This window comes from Pagrus pagrus (assembly GCF_965226575.1).
Source record: "Pagrus pagrus genome assembly, chromosome: 3".
Taxonomy (NCBI): Eukaryota; Metazoa; Chordata; class Actinopteri; order Spariformes; family Sparidae; genus Pagrus; species Pagrus pagrus.
In genome coordinates, this window is record NC_140187.1 from 24726911 (window position 1) to 24749092 (window position 22182).

Consider the following 22182-nt stretch of genomic DNA (forward strand, 5'->3'; position numbering starts at 1 on the left):
ACCTTAATGCACCTAAATAATAATCTGATAGCACAGTGTGTGCTTGACCACCTGTCCAATTCGAAACAAATAGGGGGCAGCATGTTGTAGAGTGATCGCTAACTGCTGCAGCCGTTGGCTCCGGTAACTCCATTAGCCATGCATCTAGCTGTCCGGACTGGTAGTTTGGGGAACCGGGGGAGTGTTGGTGTTTACACCACTAGCACAGGAGCTCTAGACCGGGATGGGATAACTGATTAGCATGCTAACTTCAGTATATAGCTTTCCAACACAATATATAGAAGTCACGACATCAGGACTGTTATTCACATTCTGCTGATAACTTTTATTTCATGTTTCTGTGTGAAATTCTTACATTTTGCACCTTTGAAGTTTGACTAGTTTAACTTATAAAACAGATGCATTATTTTGATGGTTTATAGGTCATATCAGTAGTAACAAAGGCAACACTGTTTACAATTAATATCACATTATAATGACCTACTACTGTAGCTGTGGATCTTTAAATAGAGATGTGTACGTCTGATATTTAAGTGCAAGTCATTGTAGGCAAAGCAAAGTCTTTTGCTATTTAAATGCTTACCATCCTTATTAATGACATCGCACAACTTCTACTGGATTTTGGACATTTTTCTTCTCCTGAGCATCTATGAGATTCAAGAGGAACATATGATGTTTGCCTCGGTCACAACTGACAACTAAAATTGAAATGAAGCTGTTCAGAATAAGGCGGAAACCAAAAGGGAGTAACATTAAATAATAAGTTTTCCACCCACAGGGCTATACATATAACACAACCACACAATCGTGTAAATGCAAGATTTATATGATTTAATTTGGTTCAAACAACACTTTAAAAACTTGCATGCATGTAATAATGGGGTAGTTTCAGAGTCATCAGAGCCATTTCTCCCATAACTGAATTACAAAGGTAAAACATTTTCCCTTTTTCTGCACTAAGTAATCTGCAAGTAAGGACAAACCTCACATTATTCAATTTCTTTATCTGATTTTCATGTTTTAAAACTCAAATGTGATTACAACCCACTGATGATGAGCCAAGAGGGAGTGATGGTGAGGAGCACAGTCCCAGTTGTCATGTGTTGATCGGATGAGTGTTACGATAATATAAAAAACAAATATGTTTAACTGTCTCCAAGGCTCTTGAAGGTGGGAAGGTATTTCAGTTTAATATATGCTAGATGTTGGAGTAAAGCATCTTTCCCTTTATTTAAAGGATAAGTTCACACAAAAATTATATTTCAGTCATTTTCTACCCATGCTGGTACAATGGAAGACAGGTAAAGTTTCATAGTCCACAAAAAAAGTCTGGAGCTTCACAGCAAAATAGTGTTGCAGCATTCACCTAAACAACTGAAGCAGATGGGGACTTGTTTTTTAAAAAAGAAAATGCGGAAAAAACAGACGTGAAGTGGCTCCATACAGCTTGTACGGTGTAATCAGTGTTGTAAAAAGTACCCAAAATTCATACTTGAGTGAAAGTAAAGATATCGTGTTAAAATATTACTTAGTAATTAGTAATATAATATAGTAAAAGTGAAGGTCAAGGACGAATACTTGAATAAAAGTCTCAGAATATCAAAAGTAATTTCCTTGCAATAAATGTACTTAAGTATCAAAGGTAAATCAAAAGTAAATTATATGTGTATTGCATGTAGGTATATAAACTATATACTGGGGATAAACTGTTTAATAGGCTGACTGATTATCACTTTGGCTCTGATCTGAAAAATAACAAGTAATTAAAGTTATCAAAAATAAATGTAGTGAGTAAAGAGTACAATATTTCCTCCAGAACGTAGTGGAGAAGAAGTACAAAATGGTACTTAAGTACAGTACTTCAGTAAATGTACTTAGTTACATTCTATCAGTGGAAGTATTTTAATTCCCAGGAAGAGATCCAAAATACATTTTAAAGACATTATTTACCACCCTCAGCACATGGTCGAGCTTTAAAGCATTGAAATGTGGATTCTGGTTTCTGTTGTATTTTTCACAAGTAGAATACCTTCACAAAATAGAGGTTTATTCAAGTATACCTAACAACATCATACCTAACAAATACTTGGTTTATGCTCACAAGTATACAGACAAGAGAGAAGAGAAACACTTAAATATCCAAGGTTCTTTATTGACAGAACATGCAAGAAAGGGCAAAACAAGTGAATTCTCAAGTCTAGTTTTACCAGTCCTGCTGTTTCAGAGAAGCGGGAGGTCAGTGAAGTATTTTGGTAGAAGAAAAATAGAGGGGTTGTATTTCTTCCAGTGTTTATGGACACGGTATGCTGAATGTGATAATGGTTAACCAGAGATACCGTTCTCCGGGAACCGCAGGTAAGAGGGTCAAACAATTACTGGGTATGCAGTATGGTAACATGTTGCGTCAGTGCGTCTATCAGAAGAAGCAGCAGAAAAGTGAACAATTTGCCTGAAACACCATATGATGGAATAAATAACGTCAGAGCAACCTGCCGAGGAGATAAAAAGGTAAGAGGATCATAAACATTCATGTAGCTCTGTAGTGTTAATGTGTTGTAAGAGAGTACTTGATTTTTGGGTGTGATGCAGTCACAGTGGGATAGATATCTTCAGTAATGTCAGCTTTTTAAAAACTGCAGTCAGAAAATCATCCTCTTGTGCGTTTTACTGAACAGTGTTTATTAGACCTCATGACTGAACAGGACATGAAAGGGTTGCCTCCTGTAGCAGCACTCTTCACTATGGCTCCAACCACCATAGGTTCATGTCCAGTTCCAGTAAATTAAGTTAGCCAGCTAGTTCTCATGTGATCATGGTGTCTTTTCAATTATGTGCCTGGCTGCACTTACTTTTGGTTCTGGAATTTGCAATTTTGGATGCGGCGAGAGTCTTGAGAGTGGTTGGTGAGTTGTTGATGTTTTTTAAAATCTTTAATCGATTTTTACAGAATGAATGTTCCTGCTATCAAGTTCATATAATAATAATTCCCCAAATCATTTGCAATAATTAGTTTGTAGAGAGTTACAACAGCACTCATAGTTCTCTGTGGTGACTGGATGATACAGAGAGAGTGAAAGTCTGGGAAAGTCAATGTTTAACACGGCTGCTGACTTCAGTTTTAAGGGCCGTGGACTACAGCAGTAAAACATGATGTCAGAGATAACACAAAATGACATGAGCTGTGGAGAGAACTCTGTTAAGTTGTCGGAGTGACCATGTGACACGAGGGTAGTGATACTTTATATCAGGGATGGATCAGATTACTTTGAAATAGTGAATGAAAATTACATGGCAATGTTTGCAATACATAATAAATGGATGGATTGCTTCAAAATAAAACATTGAAAATATTGCACTTATACTTACTTACTAAAAGAATCGACACAGCTGCAAAATATGACTTCCCCAAATTATCTTTTTTTTTGTAACTATAATCTGATTACACGTTTCATCATTTGTAATCTGGGCTGATTATAGGTACTTTGTTTTTGGGGCAGCACTTTATAATAACTGTCATTAATAAATTATGCATTTATAATTAGTTGGACTTTAGTCAGTAGTTATTTCACTGTTAACAAAATTATATTTATAAACATCCCGCGCAACTTTATAACGATATCCAAATAATGTTTATAGAAGCACTACACAGTATTTATAAACCATTTACAAAGTATTATAAACATCAGTTGCTTTATATAAACAATCACTTAACAAATGGTTTATAAAGCATTTCATTGTTTGTTGTGAAATAACTATTAACTGAAGTTTAACTAACTATAAATTTACCATTTATTTATTGATGCTTATTATTAATTCATTATTATTATGTAATCCCGATTGCATCTGATCAGTTATAACCCAACCCTGCTTAATATACAGTGGAGTGGACAGTGTTGTATGATATGACAGTAAACTATCATACTGCAGATAATAAAATATAGTGTTTACACTGTGCACATTTGAACAGAGAGGATACAATATCTGTAACTAACTTAATGTAGTCTGGAATAGACCACGTTGAAGACATGGATAGCAGAAGATTTTGGAATATGTTATACAGACAAATAGCAAACATTCTTAGATGGTTCATAAACTTGTTCACAGTGCATGGTTAAAATCCAAATGTAAATCTATGCTGAAAGATTTTTGTCATCTCGACTGTTTTGCACAGTTTGCCTGTGGCTTCTTTTTCCCACTGGCTGGATGTCTATCTGCACCCTGGGAAACCTAATACTACTGTTACCTAGACTCCAGGGCTGGGAAAAGATGTCCCAGAGGGGGTGTTCATCTTGCAGACTGAGTTTCATTATTGCTCATATCTCTTTCCCACATGGCAGTTCACAGTTCACAAAGCACACCACATACGGTCACAGTTGCTCAATCCTCCAACCATGTGCTGCAGCTATGAAACTAAAACTATGTCATGTTTTTGCCCTGTATTTATGATGCTGTGGGCGCGCCTTTGTGCAGTTAACACATGGCGGAAATGTGGCTCACATGCAAGTAATATAGATAGTTGCTTGGCAGTAGTTTCAACAATATAAATAATGTGAAGCCAAGGGAGAATAAAGCAGCCATTGATGGGAGAAAAAGCTGCCTGAGGTAAGGTTTTTTATTTTTATTTTGTTTTTAGGATTGAACATCAAGCTCTTGTGATGCCTTTATGCAACAAGCTGTAGCGTTTCTGCAATGGCTCCAGTGGTAGCGGGAACCTCTTCCTCTGTGTCTGGCATGGCGCTGTCACTCCATTTATCAGGAAATTAGCAAGTGGTGCTCTGTGTTTCTATGGGTTAACTTCAGCTGGGTGTATGTTACCTTGACCGCTGGTAGAGTACAGCTCTATTCTGTCTTTACTCCATCTGATCCGGGGTGTCTTTTCCGGACTTTGGCCAGTTGTGTGGATGAAGGAGTGCTCATGCTTACCCGAGCTAAAGGAATGCAGCAGAACAATAGACAGCATGGATGAGCTGGAAGGGCACTCTCCATTGTCTTTATGGTAGGAGAAACAAGACATCTCTTCCAGCATGGTATCTATATGTTGTCACTTCAAAACTTTTTAATTTCAACTCCTCAATGGCATGATGTATCATATATACACTGTTCAAGGTAAGAACTGAGACTGCTTTACGTTTACTCATTGCTCATGTCTGACTGCTGATTAACCTGCATAAAGAAGAAGAAGGCTCAGTGCAACAAAGCATTTGTCTCTGTACAATAGTATTATTTCACTTTTAATCATTATTCAAGGCCCTGGTAATTGAAAGGGGCAACTAGGTTCATTGAATCATGCAAATGCTTTATCGATCCTATCAGAGGTCCGTCTGTCCTGGCTTACGTCAATGTGCTCAATACACAAACATCAAGACCCTTGTGTTTCGTAAGTTCTTGTAACATTGACATAACAGTAGTGTCCACAGAGAGAACAGTTAATGTTCAACAGTTTCAACCTAAGATGTTATGAGAAAGGTCTTCTGAAATGTTAGATACAAGGCTGGGGAACGCTGGTTTTAAACTCCCTGCATGTGGGTCACATCTGGTGTGTGAAGTTAACCAGCTTAAGATCTGTGAAAGTAAGATTTTCAGTTGCTCTTTAGAGACAGACAAGATCAACGAAAACTTGCGATAGATACACACTGGTATTTACATCCAGCTGTGAGTTTCAAAGTTTCAAATCACTAGTGCAGGCAGATCCCTCTTTGTGTTGTGTGTCGCTCGGTCGCTCACAGCAGGATGTAAATACCGGTGTGTATCTATCGTGAGTTCTCGTTGATCTCGTCCGGCACGGCTTCCGTAGTGCAATTGGCTGTGAGGGAGACTTGCGTGCAGGCGGGAGCGTGCCTCCAGGCAAATACAGTATAGTGACTGTTTAGTCAAAAAAATTTACTAAATGACGTTGTTTCGAGTAAACTCTGGATGTCGCCACTTCAGGACACTTGGATTGCAGCGGACGAGCAGTATGGAGGAATATTACAAAGTTTTTAGTTTTATGGACCTTTTCATCTCGGGCACCATTTACTCCCATTATATGGATTTTTGCTGCCAGAGGGTACCCCTGCGGGTCTCTAGCTGCACTTTGAGGAATAAGAAACTACACTGGACTTCTCATCAGCATGAGGGTGAGTTGATAATGACTGAATTTCGTTCTAGAGTGAACTGTTCCTTTAAAGGTGGTGGGATCTTTGGGGAATGGGGATATCCATGAGCTGATACTCCAGGAACTCCTCATTCACCTTGTCCTGTTCCTGTGGCCCATGGAAAGGAAGTAGTTCCTGAAATCTAAAAAGAGCACCATGTGTAAAGAACTGGTTAAGGATTTGTTTTGTGACCATGATCAAAATTAAACTTAACAAAGTATTCAATATGTTGAAATCCTGGAAACTGTGGAAACCCTTGCTTGTCTATGAAGTATAGGGCATCTTCCACCCCACATTCAGCCCTCTGCTGCACGTCAACAGATTTAGCATGCTTCAGAAGGGCCTCCTTCAGGGGGAGTTTGTTGATTCTGTACTCCACAGCCCTGACCAGAAACGCCAGCGCTGCCTGCCGGAATAGCTGCACCTCCTGAGGTGTGATGTCTCCAGCCTCAAGGAGCCTGTTGAGGGTAGCTCTGGTGGTGAAGCCAACGTTTAGCTTTTCTCCTACCAGACAGAGAACAGAAAAAGACAAAACAAATTAAGTACAGGTAAGGTTTAAACTCTTACAGGTTTAAACAATATCTAAGAATCAAAACTTTTTATTCGCCAAATGCATCAGGTAGACACACAGGAATTTGACTTGGCAATCAGCACTTAAACTCAAAACTAGACAGACAAACAGTAAGTGCCCATAGATTCAGCAAGATATGCACAATAAGTTGCTAATTTATGCCCTCCTGCAGAGAAGAGAGTGTTTACCTTCAGTGATTACTCAGTACCTTACTTAGGTCATAAAACAATATAAAACAAGTAATAAAACAAGGTCATAAAAGAGGTCACAAGTTACAGGTCACAGTTCAAATTTAACAGTCTCTCTCAAGTGGGCTGTGTAACATCAATTCACATTCCTCTACATGTAGTACAACATTCTCACCACACTCACTCTCATGGAAATCACAAAATTCTGGAATATATATATAACATCAATGGCAAGCAAATTAAAAATGTCTGCATTTTGTTGTATAACAGTAGAGCTGGATAAATCACAAACCTGCCAGGTAACCTTTACGGTTGGTGCTTCTCTTAAACCAGTACCCAACATCCACAGTCAAATCCTCTGGATCAAATCTGGATATCTGCAATACATGAATTCAAAGATTTGTTACAACACTTTACAGCAAACTGTTTTACTTGGCATTGGGCTTAACAGATTGGTAATATAAAGTGTACATGTCTGAACTTGCTTCCAAAAACTGCATGTTTGCACTGTTGTGAATAATATGACAGGGGCATCCATGTATGTAAATGCTGCCATTTTCCCTCAGCATTCTGGCTGCAATTGAATTTTTGGCACCTCTATTTACAGGAGTAAATGCTATGCCCCGATGCTATTTTTTGATTGGCTGTTCGGCAACTATATTCTTTTTATTTGATTAGCTGGTGCGTGACAGGCGCCTTCTGAACTGTACGGGGAGCACACTTGATTCCTACCTGTCCCATAGCGGCGTGAGAGCTTTGTCTGGCGCCTTTTGAATTAGAGTATTAACAGCAGGCCAAATCTTACAGGACGTGTAATATGACCTACATGCTCTTTAAAGGACAAGCACACTTGTAAGTTGACCTAAATTTATTTGGTTAAAGAAGTCATTTGTAAGCTCCCCCGTCATCTGCGACTGCAGTGCAGGCAGACCTCCGTTAGCTTAAAGAGCCACCTAGCTCCACAGCTAGCTGCGCTTCTTGCAAACGGCAGCTAGACTATACCATGAGTGGTTATGCTGCCCCATATAGTTTTGGAGCTTTTAGAAGTAGAGGAGCCTCGAGGAACCTTTTTGGGTTCCTCACCACCTTTTCAGTGCACAAAGGTGTTTTCTCAGAGACCTTTTATTCAACCACAATATAGTATGTATTTATGTTATGCAGTATTTATGATACAATACAATGAAACACGTTTATATACAGAATATATCAAATACAAAACAGATATCACATATTATACACTAATACACACACACACATATACAGTGTCAGTGATATACAGTATAATAAAAAGAAGCATTGTAATGTAATGATATGTAATGATAATATTAGATTTACTAGTAGCTGCAATAATAATATAAATATGCATAAATATGTAGTTCACAAAAATACACGTCTTAAATATCACATGAGAGTAGAAGACACAAGATAAGACTGAATGTAAGTTGAGTTATTAGGTTGATATAAACTGAACTATAGTGTACTTATCAAATAAATGTAGTGGAATAAAAGTACTTCTGCCTCTCAATTGTAGTGGAGTATAAGACAGAGTGGCATAAAATGGAAATACTTCAGTACATATAATTAAGTACAATTCTTACATGTAGGCTATAGGTATAAAGGGGGTGAGGGTGAGATCTTTTCTTCCGGTGTCTCTGACCTTCTTTTGGTGCTGAAAAATAATCAGACATCAAGGTACCCAGCCCACATTGATGTCATCAACCTGAGGACGTCCGTGTAGTCCAGATGCATGCCATGCCCCTAGCCTCCGAGAGGGGTTTTCCTGTAAATACAAAGAAAGGCGTTGGGACCTCTGGAGTCTAGGACAGACCAAACAACAACAACAACAAACAGACTTAAAAATGACGTGCCAACAAAAACAGCAACAGATTTACATGTATCAAAACACAGTTACAGAGATTGTTGCCAGAAATTGCCCATGTAACTGCTTCTAATATTATTGATACTTTATCTCTGCATGTGCAGAAGAAGTCTAGTCCAGTTGATCACTGCTGACTATTGTCCATGATGTTCTTCACTTGTTAAGTGATGATTATAAGTGGACAGTGAAGGCCTCGGTGCTGTGGTTCATAGTAATGCATTTATGTCTATGAGTACAGTAATGCTATCAAATATACAAAACATGTAGTTAATGTTTCTCCTGCCTGCAGTGTAGCTGACCTCAGACTGTAAAGTTGACATAAGGGAGGAAGACAGGGACAGAGGGAGAGGGAGGGACTCATTAAAAAGTTAATCATTTTTCAGCGTTATTATCAACGTCAGGTCTAGTCAGTGTTGGGTCAGTGATCTTCCTGTTGTCATTGGATACACAGCCTGTACTTGGGTAAGTGTGGCCACAGCGATACTTCTCAATCAGTTTTGATATAAAATGTACACATTCTTTAGTGTCATGGTCTGCTGGTATTTTACTGGACAGCCGTCACTGCATAGGCTGTGAGTTTTCTCAGCTGTCAGGAGTTTCATTTAGAGGGCTGACAGTTTGTCTTCCTCAGACACACTGTTATGTTATTAATACTGTTATTAACTGTTATTTTCTTAGATATTGCGCTCATTGGCTTTGTGATCATCTTCTGTTATACTGTGGTCTGTTGTAGTGAAAGGCTTTTGTTACAACCAGCTTGCTTTTTTAAATATATTGTTAGACTTATGTGGTGAAGCATAAATATGACTTTGAAGGGGCAATATGTACTTTTTGAGAAGAAATACAAACTCAAAATATTTATCTTTTCCATAACTGAGTAAACAAGCTGTTCTCAGAGGAACATGAGGTCCCCAGAACACTGTCAGAAGCTAGAAAGGTGGCAGGGTCCGCCACATATAAACAAAGTAAAACAGTTTGAAATTGTGTTGTAGTCCACCTTTAATTATACAATTATTGGATCTTGTTTGCATTGTTTGGGCAGAGAGTTACAGATCCAATTCTGTGGCTGGTTCAGATGAGTTTTATTCACTGATCCGTGGAGACAGAAGTTCACACCAGGGAGAAAGTTCTCTCTGACCAGAGTGACTTTTTGGTCAGTCTGATATGTAGGTAGCAGGATCAATAGGTTTGAACTCAGCAACAGGGGGGTGGGCGTCTTAGAGACCCTGCTCCAAAGTCTGGGTTGATTTACATATGCTCAATACACAACTGTCTAAAAGCATAAAGGCTAATTAATCACTTGTGTTGATTAGATTACTATTGTAATGTGGAAAGGCTAAAAGGAAGAGCGACTGAGGCTTGTGTTGTGACTCTCCTAGGGCTGGACTGGGCACTAATGAAAGGTTTCTTTTAATCAAAGGGACACACAATAAAGTCTCCACAATATACCAAAGTTTTACTCACAGAGATCTTTGAATCAGTTGTCTGTTAATCAATGTAAAAATTCCTTTGGCTCACTGTCATGTAGGAGGGAGGACACCAAGTCATACAAAGAAAATATAACAGCAAAGTTAAAACTGCAAGATGATTTTCTTCTACACTGGAATGCTAGAAAGAAGTAGATACACAGTGATATATATCGGATTTGTAAACCTACAATCACGTGTAATGTTTACAATGTTTTGTATTGTAGGGTTGTGTAATCATTTATTATAATTTATTGACTATAAGTGAAAATATATTGTACCATATAATATGATTATCATCTTATCAGTTTACAAGTTTCTCTCATCCAAATGAATGATTATGCATTACATGACTTTGATCTCAGGCAACTGATTACATAACACGTGCATACTGTATATGTGATATTATATGCATTTGCCAAATCTTAATCTGTGTAACTACTATACTGTTTAAACAAATGTCCGTGAGCATCAGGCTGCAGTGATAACTTAGATTTAGTTGTTGTTCAGTGTTGGTTTATGATTCAGAGGAGCTGTTCATCACATTGAGCATGTTTACAGTTTCTAGTCTTGTGTGGGACTTGCAGTGGTGGGATGACGCTCTCTCTTTGTTTTCTCTCCAAAGAGCAAACCAAAAATCTGTCCAAAAAACAAAACAAAAACAAACAGTCCTCTGGAGCCACAGGAGGTGTGGTTGTTTGCTGATCACAGGGCTGGCGCTTTGATCCTCACCTCCCATCCACATGTCAAAGTGTCCTTGGTCCCAGGTTGCTCTCAGCCATTGGGGACAGACATGCCATGACATGAGGGTTAGGCCAGGAAAGGCATCCTGCATGCCAAAGCCTTTGCCAAGTCTTACATATTGCATCTTTAAGTAAATTGGCTATAGGGTTAACCTAGTACGCTGCAGAATTTGGTGTACACCTGCTGTTGTCATGTTTGTTTGCTGCTTATTTAAGGTAGAAAGTGAGTAGAACATCCTTTGGCATGCTTAGTGTGGACAATATCATGAAACATTACAGCAAACAGTTTAAAAAGACTTGAAGAAACACCATGATGTGAAATCATTATATGATACACATAGAGAAAGGAATACAATTAATAAATGACTTGTTGACACTGACCCACTAAAGCACGGGTTATAGCCTCGTGCTTGTTATCCATCTGCAAGGCACAGGCCTCTGAAGCCTTTCGATTGAGGTAATCTTTCAAATAACATCAGGGTTGAGGACAGGTTACAGGGATGAAAGGGAGCTAACGTTAAGTCAATATCATTGGCTCCTGATAACCAAACAGTTGCAGAGTTTCCTCTGCGAGTTAAACAAACATTGCAGCAATACATCACATCCACTCTGCAACATGTCAGATAAGGTTAAACTTTCATGCACAATCATATTCTCAGGTTACATTGTGCATTTTGTCTCATGTCTGAGCCAATACTTACAGTATTGGATTTTATGTACCCAATATATGTGGCACAGGTGCCACTTACTAGCTTTTGATGGACATCTTATGGTTTGCCCAGTGGTCACAAAAACCTCCTCACGTAATGATTTGACTTTGTGTTAAGATCTTTAGTCAAACTACTTTAAAGGGGCACTATGCAGTTTTGGAGAGGAAATCATTTTCACAATAATAATGAGGTAATAATACAAACTCAGAAAAATGTATTTCTGTGTGAAGTGAATAAAGAAGCTCTTCTCAGAGGAAAATAAGATCCCCAGAACACTGTCTGAAGCTACAAAAGGTGGCAGGGTCCGCCACATACAAACAAAGTGAAGCAGTATGAATTGTGTTGTCCTTTAAGGTCAGTTTGTTTATTCAGTCATGAAAACAAAGACAGTTGATTTAGGCATAAAAAAAACATCAATCGTCAATGAAGATCTGATTAAAATGTCTTCCCCAAAACTACATACTGCACCTTTAAAGATCAAGGATGAACTTTCAAGCTCAGGAAGGAAATGCTTGACATCATTCTTGATCTTTATATTAAATATGTCGGTAATAGAGCTTCAGTTGCAAAGACAAAGGAATGAACAGTTTGGACTGATTTGAGTTGAACTGATTTGAACTTGAGTATCCAGATTAGAAATGGGAGTTGCTGAGCCAAAATCAAAGAGTGGTTTAATCAAACAGTTGTAGTGAGTTGTCAAATGTAGTAATTGTGTAATAGCGAATGTTTTTAATCCTGCTCCTCAGGACTCAGGGTCCTCCTGGTTTTCATTCCAGTCATCCAATCCGGACTCATTTACATTCTGGACGTTGACTAATTGCTGTAAATGATATTAACCGTGTGTTAGATCAGCAGTACTAGGGGTCACTGACTCAAATCAACATTGTGTAACATGTCTGAATGTTATCTTCTTTTGGTTAAGAAGCCTGAAACCTCTATTTCAAAATGTTCTTTTTCCAAAAACACAGACTTCTAGCTTGAAATACACCACACAGTCCGATGCCTTGCACCACCTGTGTCTAGTATAAATTGACACTAATTTGGAGAACACCGGATTTCATACAATTTCAGCATTTTTTAGGACAATGTCTCTGACTTTCTGAGTGTTGCTACCCTTATAACCACTAGGTGTCACACTCAGGCTTTTAATTTGCTATCTATTACAGTTGACGACCATTGTGGGGTCCTATACTGTGAGACAGTACTGAGTAAATATCCAATGCGTCAAGCTTTTTGCATTTTAGAAAACTGACTTGACTGTGTTGCCTTTGTCTTATGCTTAAATCCTAAACTTGTGACTGAGCTGTGATCTATAATCCTGTGTGTTTGCAGTAGTGCCCGTATTGCCTGTCAGCACATTCAGTCGTTTCCTCCTCAGCACATGTCTCGCTCACTCATAAACTCCACTTCCCCCTTCTTTGTCATGAAACATGTCTTGTCTTCCTGTGGCTATTCTGTATGAACTAGATGTCTAACCTGATGTGAACTTGTCATTTAAGGGCGCTGAAACATTAACATGGGCAAGCCACAGGAGGACAACCCGGCTGACCAAAAGATAAGCGACTCTGGAAATAAGAGCATTGAGCAGGTTAGTGTTGTTAGAGCACCATGGCCAAGTGCATGTCCTAATATGACATCTTTTGTGGTGTGTGAAATTGGACTGGTTTGACCAATTGACAGTCTTGTCCTCACAGGACTTTGCACGTCAAAGCTGTTAAACATGTTATTGGTAGTAGCTGGCTTATCATATACATTAACCAGGGTGGTTTGTACTTTACACACAACGCACATGTTTGTTCTGTTATCTAAAATCCTTCTGTCATTATAAAAACCTGTACTGATGATGTCATGAAGTTTTCACCTTTGACATACTGTATGTTTTCGCTGTAAAGTGGCGGACTGGCGGAGGGTGTTTGAGGGCAGGGGCGAGAAAACTGTAAAGGGCACCAGCACGCAGAAAGTCGTGTTAAAGAGACAGGTGCTAAAATATGAGAAAACTGATGTGTATTTTGAGCACCAAAGCATGTATACCTATTATAGTAGTAACCCAAAATAAAATAATAAACCTCAAAATGGGCATAACATGTCTCCTTTAAATGAATGTGAGGACTGACGTTTTCACCGTAATGCCTGGCTCTGTCTGAAAGGGCCCTTAAAGTGTCAAATATCCTGTCTCCAAGTTATATTCTGATGAATATATTGAATTATCTGTTTGCACATGCGTCCACATTGAAAAGTCTTGATACTACATACAAATACAGTAAGATTTTTTTAATACTCTGCACACATAAAATCATTGTTGAAAACCACATGAAAGAAACTTTCAAAGAAACTTTTTTCTTTATTCACTAATGTCTCAAATTTGTATTTAATGATGACTTTTCGTGAAATGTGACCCCATTCCTCACACATACTGGCTATACAAGCATTATGGTTCTCGTCAAAGATAACACAGCCTGATGGTTTCTAATTTTCCAAAGTACGATCATGAACTGCAGGTTCGAACTGGGCTAAACCAGTAAGGTCCCAATGGAGACCTTTCCATACAGCTTCATCTGCGCCGGTGTGGCCCCGTCGTATTCCACACATAATTGATTTGATTCAGCAACAACAATAAAGTAGCAATGTCAGTGAAGGTGCCCAGTATCTCAATAAATCACTCTATTGAAGTTTTTTGCACACTATGTGTTTATGCTGACAAACACATTTTCAGGCAATTAAAGGGGGGATTTTCCATAAGCGTGAAGACCATCATTAACATCGTATATTCATATACAAGTTTAATCCCTGTCGTCCTCAGTAGAAGTATGATGATTAGAATGCATGGGTGCACAAACTGCTGACATGTAGGAAATGTGTGTTGCACCCTTCGTGAGGTGTGAGGGGGACACATTTTCCTCCCCCAAGAGGAGCCTAAGAAGGGACGAATGTCACGAGTAAGAAAACAAGTGTGTGAAAGATATGATTGGATACATGAATAAATGATACAGCAAGTTAAATAATTTACAGTTTAATTGATTGCAAAAACATTTTTTCCCGTTATCTCCAACCAGTTCATAAAATGAATTAAACATGAATTTTTTGTACTGTCCCTTTTATCTTCTTATCTCCATTTTTATTTCTGTTGTTTTATTCATCCCATCAGTGATTAATAATTTATATATTTTACATTTTCCGTATGGAACATTTCCCTTTTTTCTCCTCAGTGATGAGAGGGGCTTGTCTACGCTCATTCCCTGACCAATGTGTGCAATGACAGACTCAGGCTATGTGAGGGGCAGTGGTGGAAAATAAATAAATAAATAAAAAAATACAAAGTTTCTCCACTGGAAAGGGCACTTTATCTTGTTTTCTTTGGACATTAGGGCCTCCACAGATGGCACCTCATCTTGTTTTATCTCCCATAGTCACATCCTCGAGGGTACTTATGTGGCGTTTTTTGCATTAAGTCCATTACCCCCTGGACACACTGAGCAAAATCCAAAAGGTGGACCTAGAACAAAGCAAATACTGCCTCATTTCTCTTAAGTTCCCAAATAAGGAAAGGGACTTCTCCCCTCCTGAACCTCTTGTATGGGGCCCCTGAAGGGTCACATGGTAAAAAATAATGATGTGGAAATCCCTGTACATGGGTTTCTGAACTATGTGCAGAGATTGCAAAACAACACTGGGCACACAGAGGAGAACACTGGTTAAGTAGTCCATGAGCATGGCTTAATAAACTTAGGGGGGCTAAATAAACTATAAGCTTTGATATTACTTTTGTCTTGTTAATTAAAATGTGTGCTTGTGTTCATTATTAAGCGAAGTGAAACAAATGTGGACGTGAACTGTGTAGTGATATGTGCATTAACAGCTAAAGAAAAAATGTACGAGAATAACTGTAAAAATATAGTGTCACTCGGGCTCGAGGGGGAAGTGCCCTCTTGCATGCCCTAATGGTAGATAAAACATGATAAAGTGCCCTCAAGGGTGCCCTTCCAGTGGACAAATGTGGTGAAGTGCCCTATAGGGTGCCCCACAGCTTGTGCCCTATTTTTTCCCCAGCCACTCAAGCATTCTGAGTCCGCCACTGTGTTGTTGTATTGTTTCCATATTTGACAATGTCACATTAAATGCCCGTATTTGAGAGCTATTTTTCAACAACTGTTAGATGATACGCTGAGATAAAGCACAAGCCAAGAAGACTACTGTGGCAAATCCTTTGTGCATGATTAATTAAAATTAATTGTATCGTGTCTAATTTAAAGTCTCTGAATGGCTGATTATCATTCTATCATGTTCTATCGTGTGGATGTCTTAAACATGCAGTCAGTCTTCTGATGTGCGAGCTCGGTTTAGCAATCAGTGTGTTCAGATTTCCACATAAAGAAATGTTTTTTTTTGCACAACTTGCCCCTCAACAGGTAGGAAACGTACCTAGCTGATGATCTGATGTTATAGGGCTTTATCCGTTCTTGTTCTTTCATCTCTGAGACCGGCACCTTTAAATAACCTCGTCCTGTTGGTGCTCTAACCTCCTGATGACACGATCATGCATTTTTCAAAATGCGATCATCACGCTTCAAGCAGACTCTTGGGAATAAATCATCATGCGCAGCAAGTGCAGTAAAGGAGTTCTCCTGGGACACATATAACAAGGACTTATTGGAAGCATGCTATCATCAAAGCTATTACCTTCTGAAAGGAATAAATATACATGGGCAGAAACAGCATTGATGTAACACATAAAACTACTTTTTATAGACTAACTGCTGGTGCTGTTTTCTAAGATGTCTCACTGTTGGCAGACAGAAAGGAATAAACACAGACACATTACTATCAGAATGTACGGTAGGCAGCCATGTTTTCCACTTTCTCATTAAGCACCTGCTTTCGCTCTGTTTGGCCTCGGCCTGCTAACTCAGTCCTCTCATTCAGATGTGGTTCCATTTACTTTTTTACAGGAAGAAATTGAATGGATCATATCAGATTTTATAGGCCATACAGTGTCAGCCATATGCTAAACCGCCACGCAGAGCCTGCCCGTAGCTTTAAGTGCCTAATTTAGCACGTAAAATTCAATTAGTCCTCTTATCGCTGAAATGTCGAGACACCTCGGATGAACTGTACCTTCTTATGCTCCACTACATTTTTAAGCTGATAACATCCTGCTCTAATTATTGTGAGCTCTACAGTAATCCTTACCTTTGCCTTTATCTTGTACTTCTGTAGCCTCAGTCTCAACCCATGGTCCTCTCCCCACTACCTCCACCACTAAGTCTTCCTCTAATCACCCTTATGGTCTCTTATCCCTATGTGCCCCCAGGTTCTCGCTCCGGCCTGTGGCCTGTCAGTGTATGGTCTAGATCGATGCTGTGCATACAGAAGTTCTTTGTCCTTCATAAACTTAACAGTGTGTGAGACTCATGCTGGAGAGTTTATGTATCAAGAATGATTCAGGGGGGCTGCAGTTTTTTCACCACTTTTTTCAGAATATTAACATAATATTTTCAAGCAATGAAAAGAAAATTGCATCATTATTTCATTTTTCCTAAAATCAAAGAAAATCTGTGAAATCATCGGCAGTACTTTGATCGTTAATGATTATACAAATTGAGTGCAACGTGACAAAGAGTCATCCTGCGGTGGACAAAAAATTTGACCAAATTTCATATCAGTCCATCCAATAGTTGTTGAGATATTCCACTGAAAGCTAAAAAGGACAACGTGCTGGTGGTGTTTGGGCCCAGACACACCGAAACAACATCAGAGAATGAGCGCTGATGTCGCCTGTGCACTTGACCAAACTGCAAAGACTAGAGCAGACAGCCACCTAACTTGTATGTTCTATGTTCAAAAGCTTTTCCCTTTCCTTTTCTATTTCTCCTCTCGTGCACTGATTCGCTAAGCTGAACAGTCAATCAAAGTGATTTCTCTCACCGATGGACTCTGCTGCTGTTTCTACACGTGCAATTGGCCCATAAGCAGTCAACAAGGGCCGGCGGACACTCACAGATGGGGTGTCAAGGCCCATAGAGGAAATGTCGGGAATCACAAAAGTCAGGAGCAGACGGACTAACATTACCATCCCTCAAGCTATGTCGCTGAAATAGATTAAAAAAATCTATTAAGAAAAACTATTAGAATAATCACATTTATCTGTTAATTAACCATCATTTTAAAATCTGGATGGAAGTCTGTTTTACAAGTCTAATAATCTGAAAGTCGTACGTTTTTCATGAACAAAGTCTTTGTTAGTTTTGTCTTATTGGTTGCAGAAGCTAAGTGGTGGTGATGGTGATAATTTAGTCCAGTAGTTTGGTCCATAGCAGCATACAACAACACTGTTTATATTGCCATGGACTTTAGGGAGAATATTCATTCATTCAACTCATTCAGCTTGAGTATGATCAATGTTCCTATGGAGCCACTCCAATAATACCATCTTCTTTCCTAAATGTCAAATTTGCACTCAGAGGACAGCTCATGATCTAATTGGCACTGTGCCATCAAATTTCAGCTCATTCGTTCTCCCTAAGGCCTGAATTTCATGACATTCTGGCCTTTTCTTTTGTGCCATTCATGGGACAAACTTTATGGTTTCATCCCCTCCAGTGTTGAGGATATCACAAAATCTCCACCTTGGTCTTTTGTTCTGTCTGGTGCACACTGTTTAGGATTTATTACTGTACCTGCACTGGCTATTCAAACACAGAATCCTTCATTTGATAATAATAACCTATGTCTTGTAATTCCAGTCATTCTTTCCTCATGATCGTTACGTGTCTCCTTCACATCAACATTCTTGATGATAGCTTCAATTTATTGTACCTTTAGTTCAGGTCTTACTCTTCAGAGAGACCTCAAATAACAACTGCAGCTATCATTTTGTACTAGTGGTCCTGTCCTCAATGCCAAACAGAACACACACGACAATGAACTTGTCGCTGTGTTGGTAATATTTGTTGCTTAAGCAGTGACACAACCCAGGGCAAAGTGAGGGAAATAACCCAGTTTCCTGGCCTAGATACCTGAATCCCCTCGGTTTTAGTTCGACCTTGAAATCGATCAACATCAATGTGACGCCACATACATGCTCTTACTGTACTTGTTCATGTGTTTGTATGACCAGTATGAATGAACCTGTGTGTTTGTTATTGTGTGTTCTCTTGTTAGGAGCCGATCACAGCGTGTCTGCTGAGCGCAGCCTTCTTCGGTGCCCTGGGCTCTTCTTTCATTTACGGCTACAACCTCTCCGTGGTCAACGCCCCTGCTTCGGTGAGTCAGACTTTTAAATCGTCTCGTAGGACTGCTTGTACAGAACCACCATTGATTTCTCTCCCTTTGTTAAACCAAGCTAGGAATCAATAAACATTCACTAAGATGGTGCTTCAGAAGCAGAGTTAATGAAGTTAGCTTCGCCTCCCATTTGTTCACAAGTTTATAAACAATGTCATCATTATTGTAAACCTCATTATGAAGTGCTTTCATTCCTGGACACGACTTTTTGGGAAAAAACTAATCTTCTGTTTGCCTACCACAATACTGCTGGCTGAATGGTTTCACAGTGTTTGCATGTAGATCCAACAGAACAGTGGTGTGAAAAGAATTCTGATGTGTAAATAAGTAAATGTACTAATACCACAATGTAAAAATGCTCCACTACATGTAAAAGTCTGCATTCAAAACATAAATCAAAGTATGTAAGGGGAGCTATGGCACCAATGTAAATAGAAAGGACTATAAAATTAATCAGTCTTAAAAAGTTTAATATTAAAGCCGCTATGAGGAACTTTTAATTTTGATTCTGGCGGCTCCTGTGGACAAAAGCGGTATGAGCACCACCAGCTTGTGGCTGAAGAGCTTAATCTGGCCAGCATTTACATTTGTTTAGAAAGCAAATGGACAAATGATTTTAATATTGTTTGCAGGATGCATGGTGAGGTAATGTATCTAAATGACGTTATATAAGATTATTATGTGCGATATGACTATGGTGAAACATAGTAAAATTTGTTTTTGTGCCCTACCGTTTCTTTCTTTCTTTCTTTCTTTCTTTCTTTCTTTCTTATCCAACCCAGATAAATCTGAATAATTTTAATAACTACACAGAAAACAACCCATCTTTTCGCTGAGGTTCTTATTTGCTCATGTCGGTCATACAGCGTTGTCAGTTTTAACTGACACTGTTTCACAACGAATTATAAAGTCCTTGTTGATTTTAAGTTTGTAAATGCATGACATTTTACTGAACGCTGTGTAGACTAAATAATGCAAAATAATAACATAATCAGTGAAATTTGCAAGCAACCTAAACAATGTTTTACTCAAAGCTTACGTCTCTTACTATATATTTCATGCCCACCTGATCATTTTCCCTGCACCTATCTCTTGACAACTGCATGTATGCCTGCTTTGAAGATTGCTTCAGATGCCTCATTCTCCCCATATTCATGTGTGGGAAAAGGCGTATGCAAAATTTCTGTGCATACACATACATCAGGCCGCTAGTAACTGGTTTAGGGCAATATTGTGTGTAAACTCTAAATAAATGATGTGAGGATATCCCCTCATATGGGCTTCGCGAGGTTCACGAAACATATAAATGCACAAACTGCCTAATGCCTCAACAACCAGCTCTGACTCTGCTGTGCTTTCAGTAAAGATCTTAGCTCTGCATCATCAACCCACCAGCTTCACTTCCAACACCTCAGTCCACTAATTTCTTAGCCTAATCCCTCAAAAACTGAGCCTTCTCCAAAAGCATTTTAAGGCTAAAAACTTTCTCAGGATTAAGAGGTGTTTCCTAAATGCATCATAACGTCGGTGATCATGACAGATTGACATTAACAACAGATATAAATCATTTTTCTGAAACTTTATTGAGGGTTTTTACTTGAACGTCCACCTTGATCAGCAGGTAAATCAATCTAACTTTACAGTCTTAAACTGAGCTCCTCCAGGAACATGAATCATAAGAGCAATTTAGGACATAACGTTCTTTTTTCATACTCAACAACTCCGAGTATAAAATGTTTTTTCCGTCTAAAACACTTTTGCTTTTTGCTGGATGCACGGACGAAGGGAAATTAAATAGGCAAGTTACCTTGAAGTGTATTCTCTGTCCATGGACAGCAGAATTCAATTGGCTCTTAACAGCATTCGTGTTTGAACCCACTCTGCTTTGACAAACACATGTAGGTGTTGTGGTAGTTGATAGAAGCACTCACTAGAAAATTTGTTAGATCAATTTTGATTGGGAAATATCATCACATAACATTTGGGATTTCACCTTTTCACCATTTTTTACTGTGTTGATCTATCTATCTATCTATCTATCTATCTATCTATCGATCTATGCTGGGAAAAGTTGTGGTGTTTAAGACTGAAACTTTTTCCATCAGAATGCACCAACTATAAAGCTTTAAGAAGCATAAATAACCCATCAGAACGCGCTTTCAGCTCAGTTGGTAAAACTGTTCATTATGCATTGCAAACTTTAAATGATCAAAGACAGATTGAGCTTGTTTTTTGCACAAGATCGCAATCTTCATTACTCACTTATCTACAGCCAAGACATTTCTCATTAATTCTATTGCTCTTGTAAAAGTCCCAGTGTGCTTCTACAACTAATTCTCAAGTCCATGTGTATGTTGAGCAATTCCCCGTTGGTTATTCTCCTTTATAGCTTCTGCTCATCAAACAAACAAGTTGGTCATTAAGCGCTTGCTGGCCCCTCTCCGACACTGCAGGGGTCTGCCACTGCTCCTGCTGTCTTTACAAAATTCATACAAAATAAATGAGCAAGCATCTTTCCTGTTTTTCTGTTGGTTTGCCAACACAGGGATGTAAAGATCATTAAGGACCAAATCCATGTGCTTTACCAGTCCTTAACTGTGAATGAGGAAAATACAGGGTCACCAATATCTATTACAACAAAGATTAGGACACTACCAAGGCTCAAATCATTTAATTAACCACTTTGATAACAATTCACTAAAATCACAACAAATTCTACAGATTGCATGTAAACTCTATCAAGTGACATTCAGTTTCCCCTATGCACAGCAGGCCTCCGACAACGAGCCAAACTTTAAGTGTTGTGTAGCTGCAATGGGCAAATGAACATTGAAAGCAGTATTAAAAATGCATGGCCATTAAATTCTAATAACTTAGCTCTTAAGACCTCAGACATGAAATATCAGCAAACATCTACTCATTTTAGAGTAGATGGGGTTTTTTTCTTGCCTCTAGCAGAAAGAGCAGTCAAATCCGGATTCACTCCCAATCAGTGGGAAGGTGAAGGAAAGATTAGCCAGTGAGTTTACAAGTCCTTTACTTGGAAACTGGATTTACCCAGCCAGACTTGCTTTTATACATGTGCCTGACAAGACTCCATACAGGGGACGTATTGTTGCAACTTCAGAGGGGAGGGATCAATCAAAAGCTGATGACAAGTAGTGAATCATCCTTATGATCAAGATGATTTCATTTTAAGTGCAATTGAAC

The 22182-nt window shown here is 38.8% G+C and overlaps 1 protein-coding gene across 4 annotated transcripts in view; it reads left to right on the top strand.

Moving 5' to 3' along the window:
* The first annotated feature begins 2397 nt into the window (after positions 1-2397).
* Positions 2398-22182, top strand: part of slc2a9l2 (solute carrier family 2 member 9, like 2) — a 116453-nt gene continuing 96668 nt past the window's right edge. Inside the window, exons 1-3 of one of the 4 annotated variants that reach the window (XM_084347985.1) lie at positions 2398-2508; positions 13191-13279; positions 18850-18951. In XM_084347985.1, coding sequence (XP_084204111.1) covers positions 13208-13279; positions 18850-18951 — 174 coding nt within the window. In that variant the 5' untranslated portion in view covers positions 2398-2508; positions 13191-13207. Of the gene's footprint in view, positions 2509-2824; positions 2904-4587; positions 4603-4977; positions 4997-13190; positions 13280-18849; positions 18952-22182 lie in introns of those variants that run through there. The other 3 variants (XM_084347986.1, XM_084347988.1, XM_084347987.1) reach the window with 3 other exon arrangements.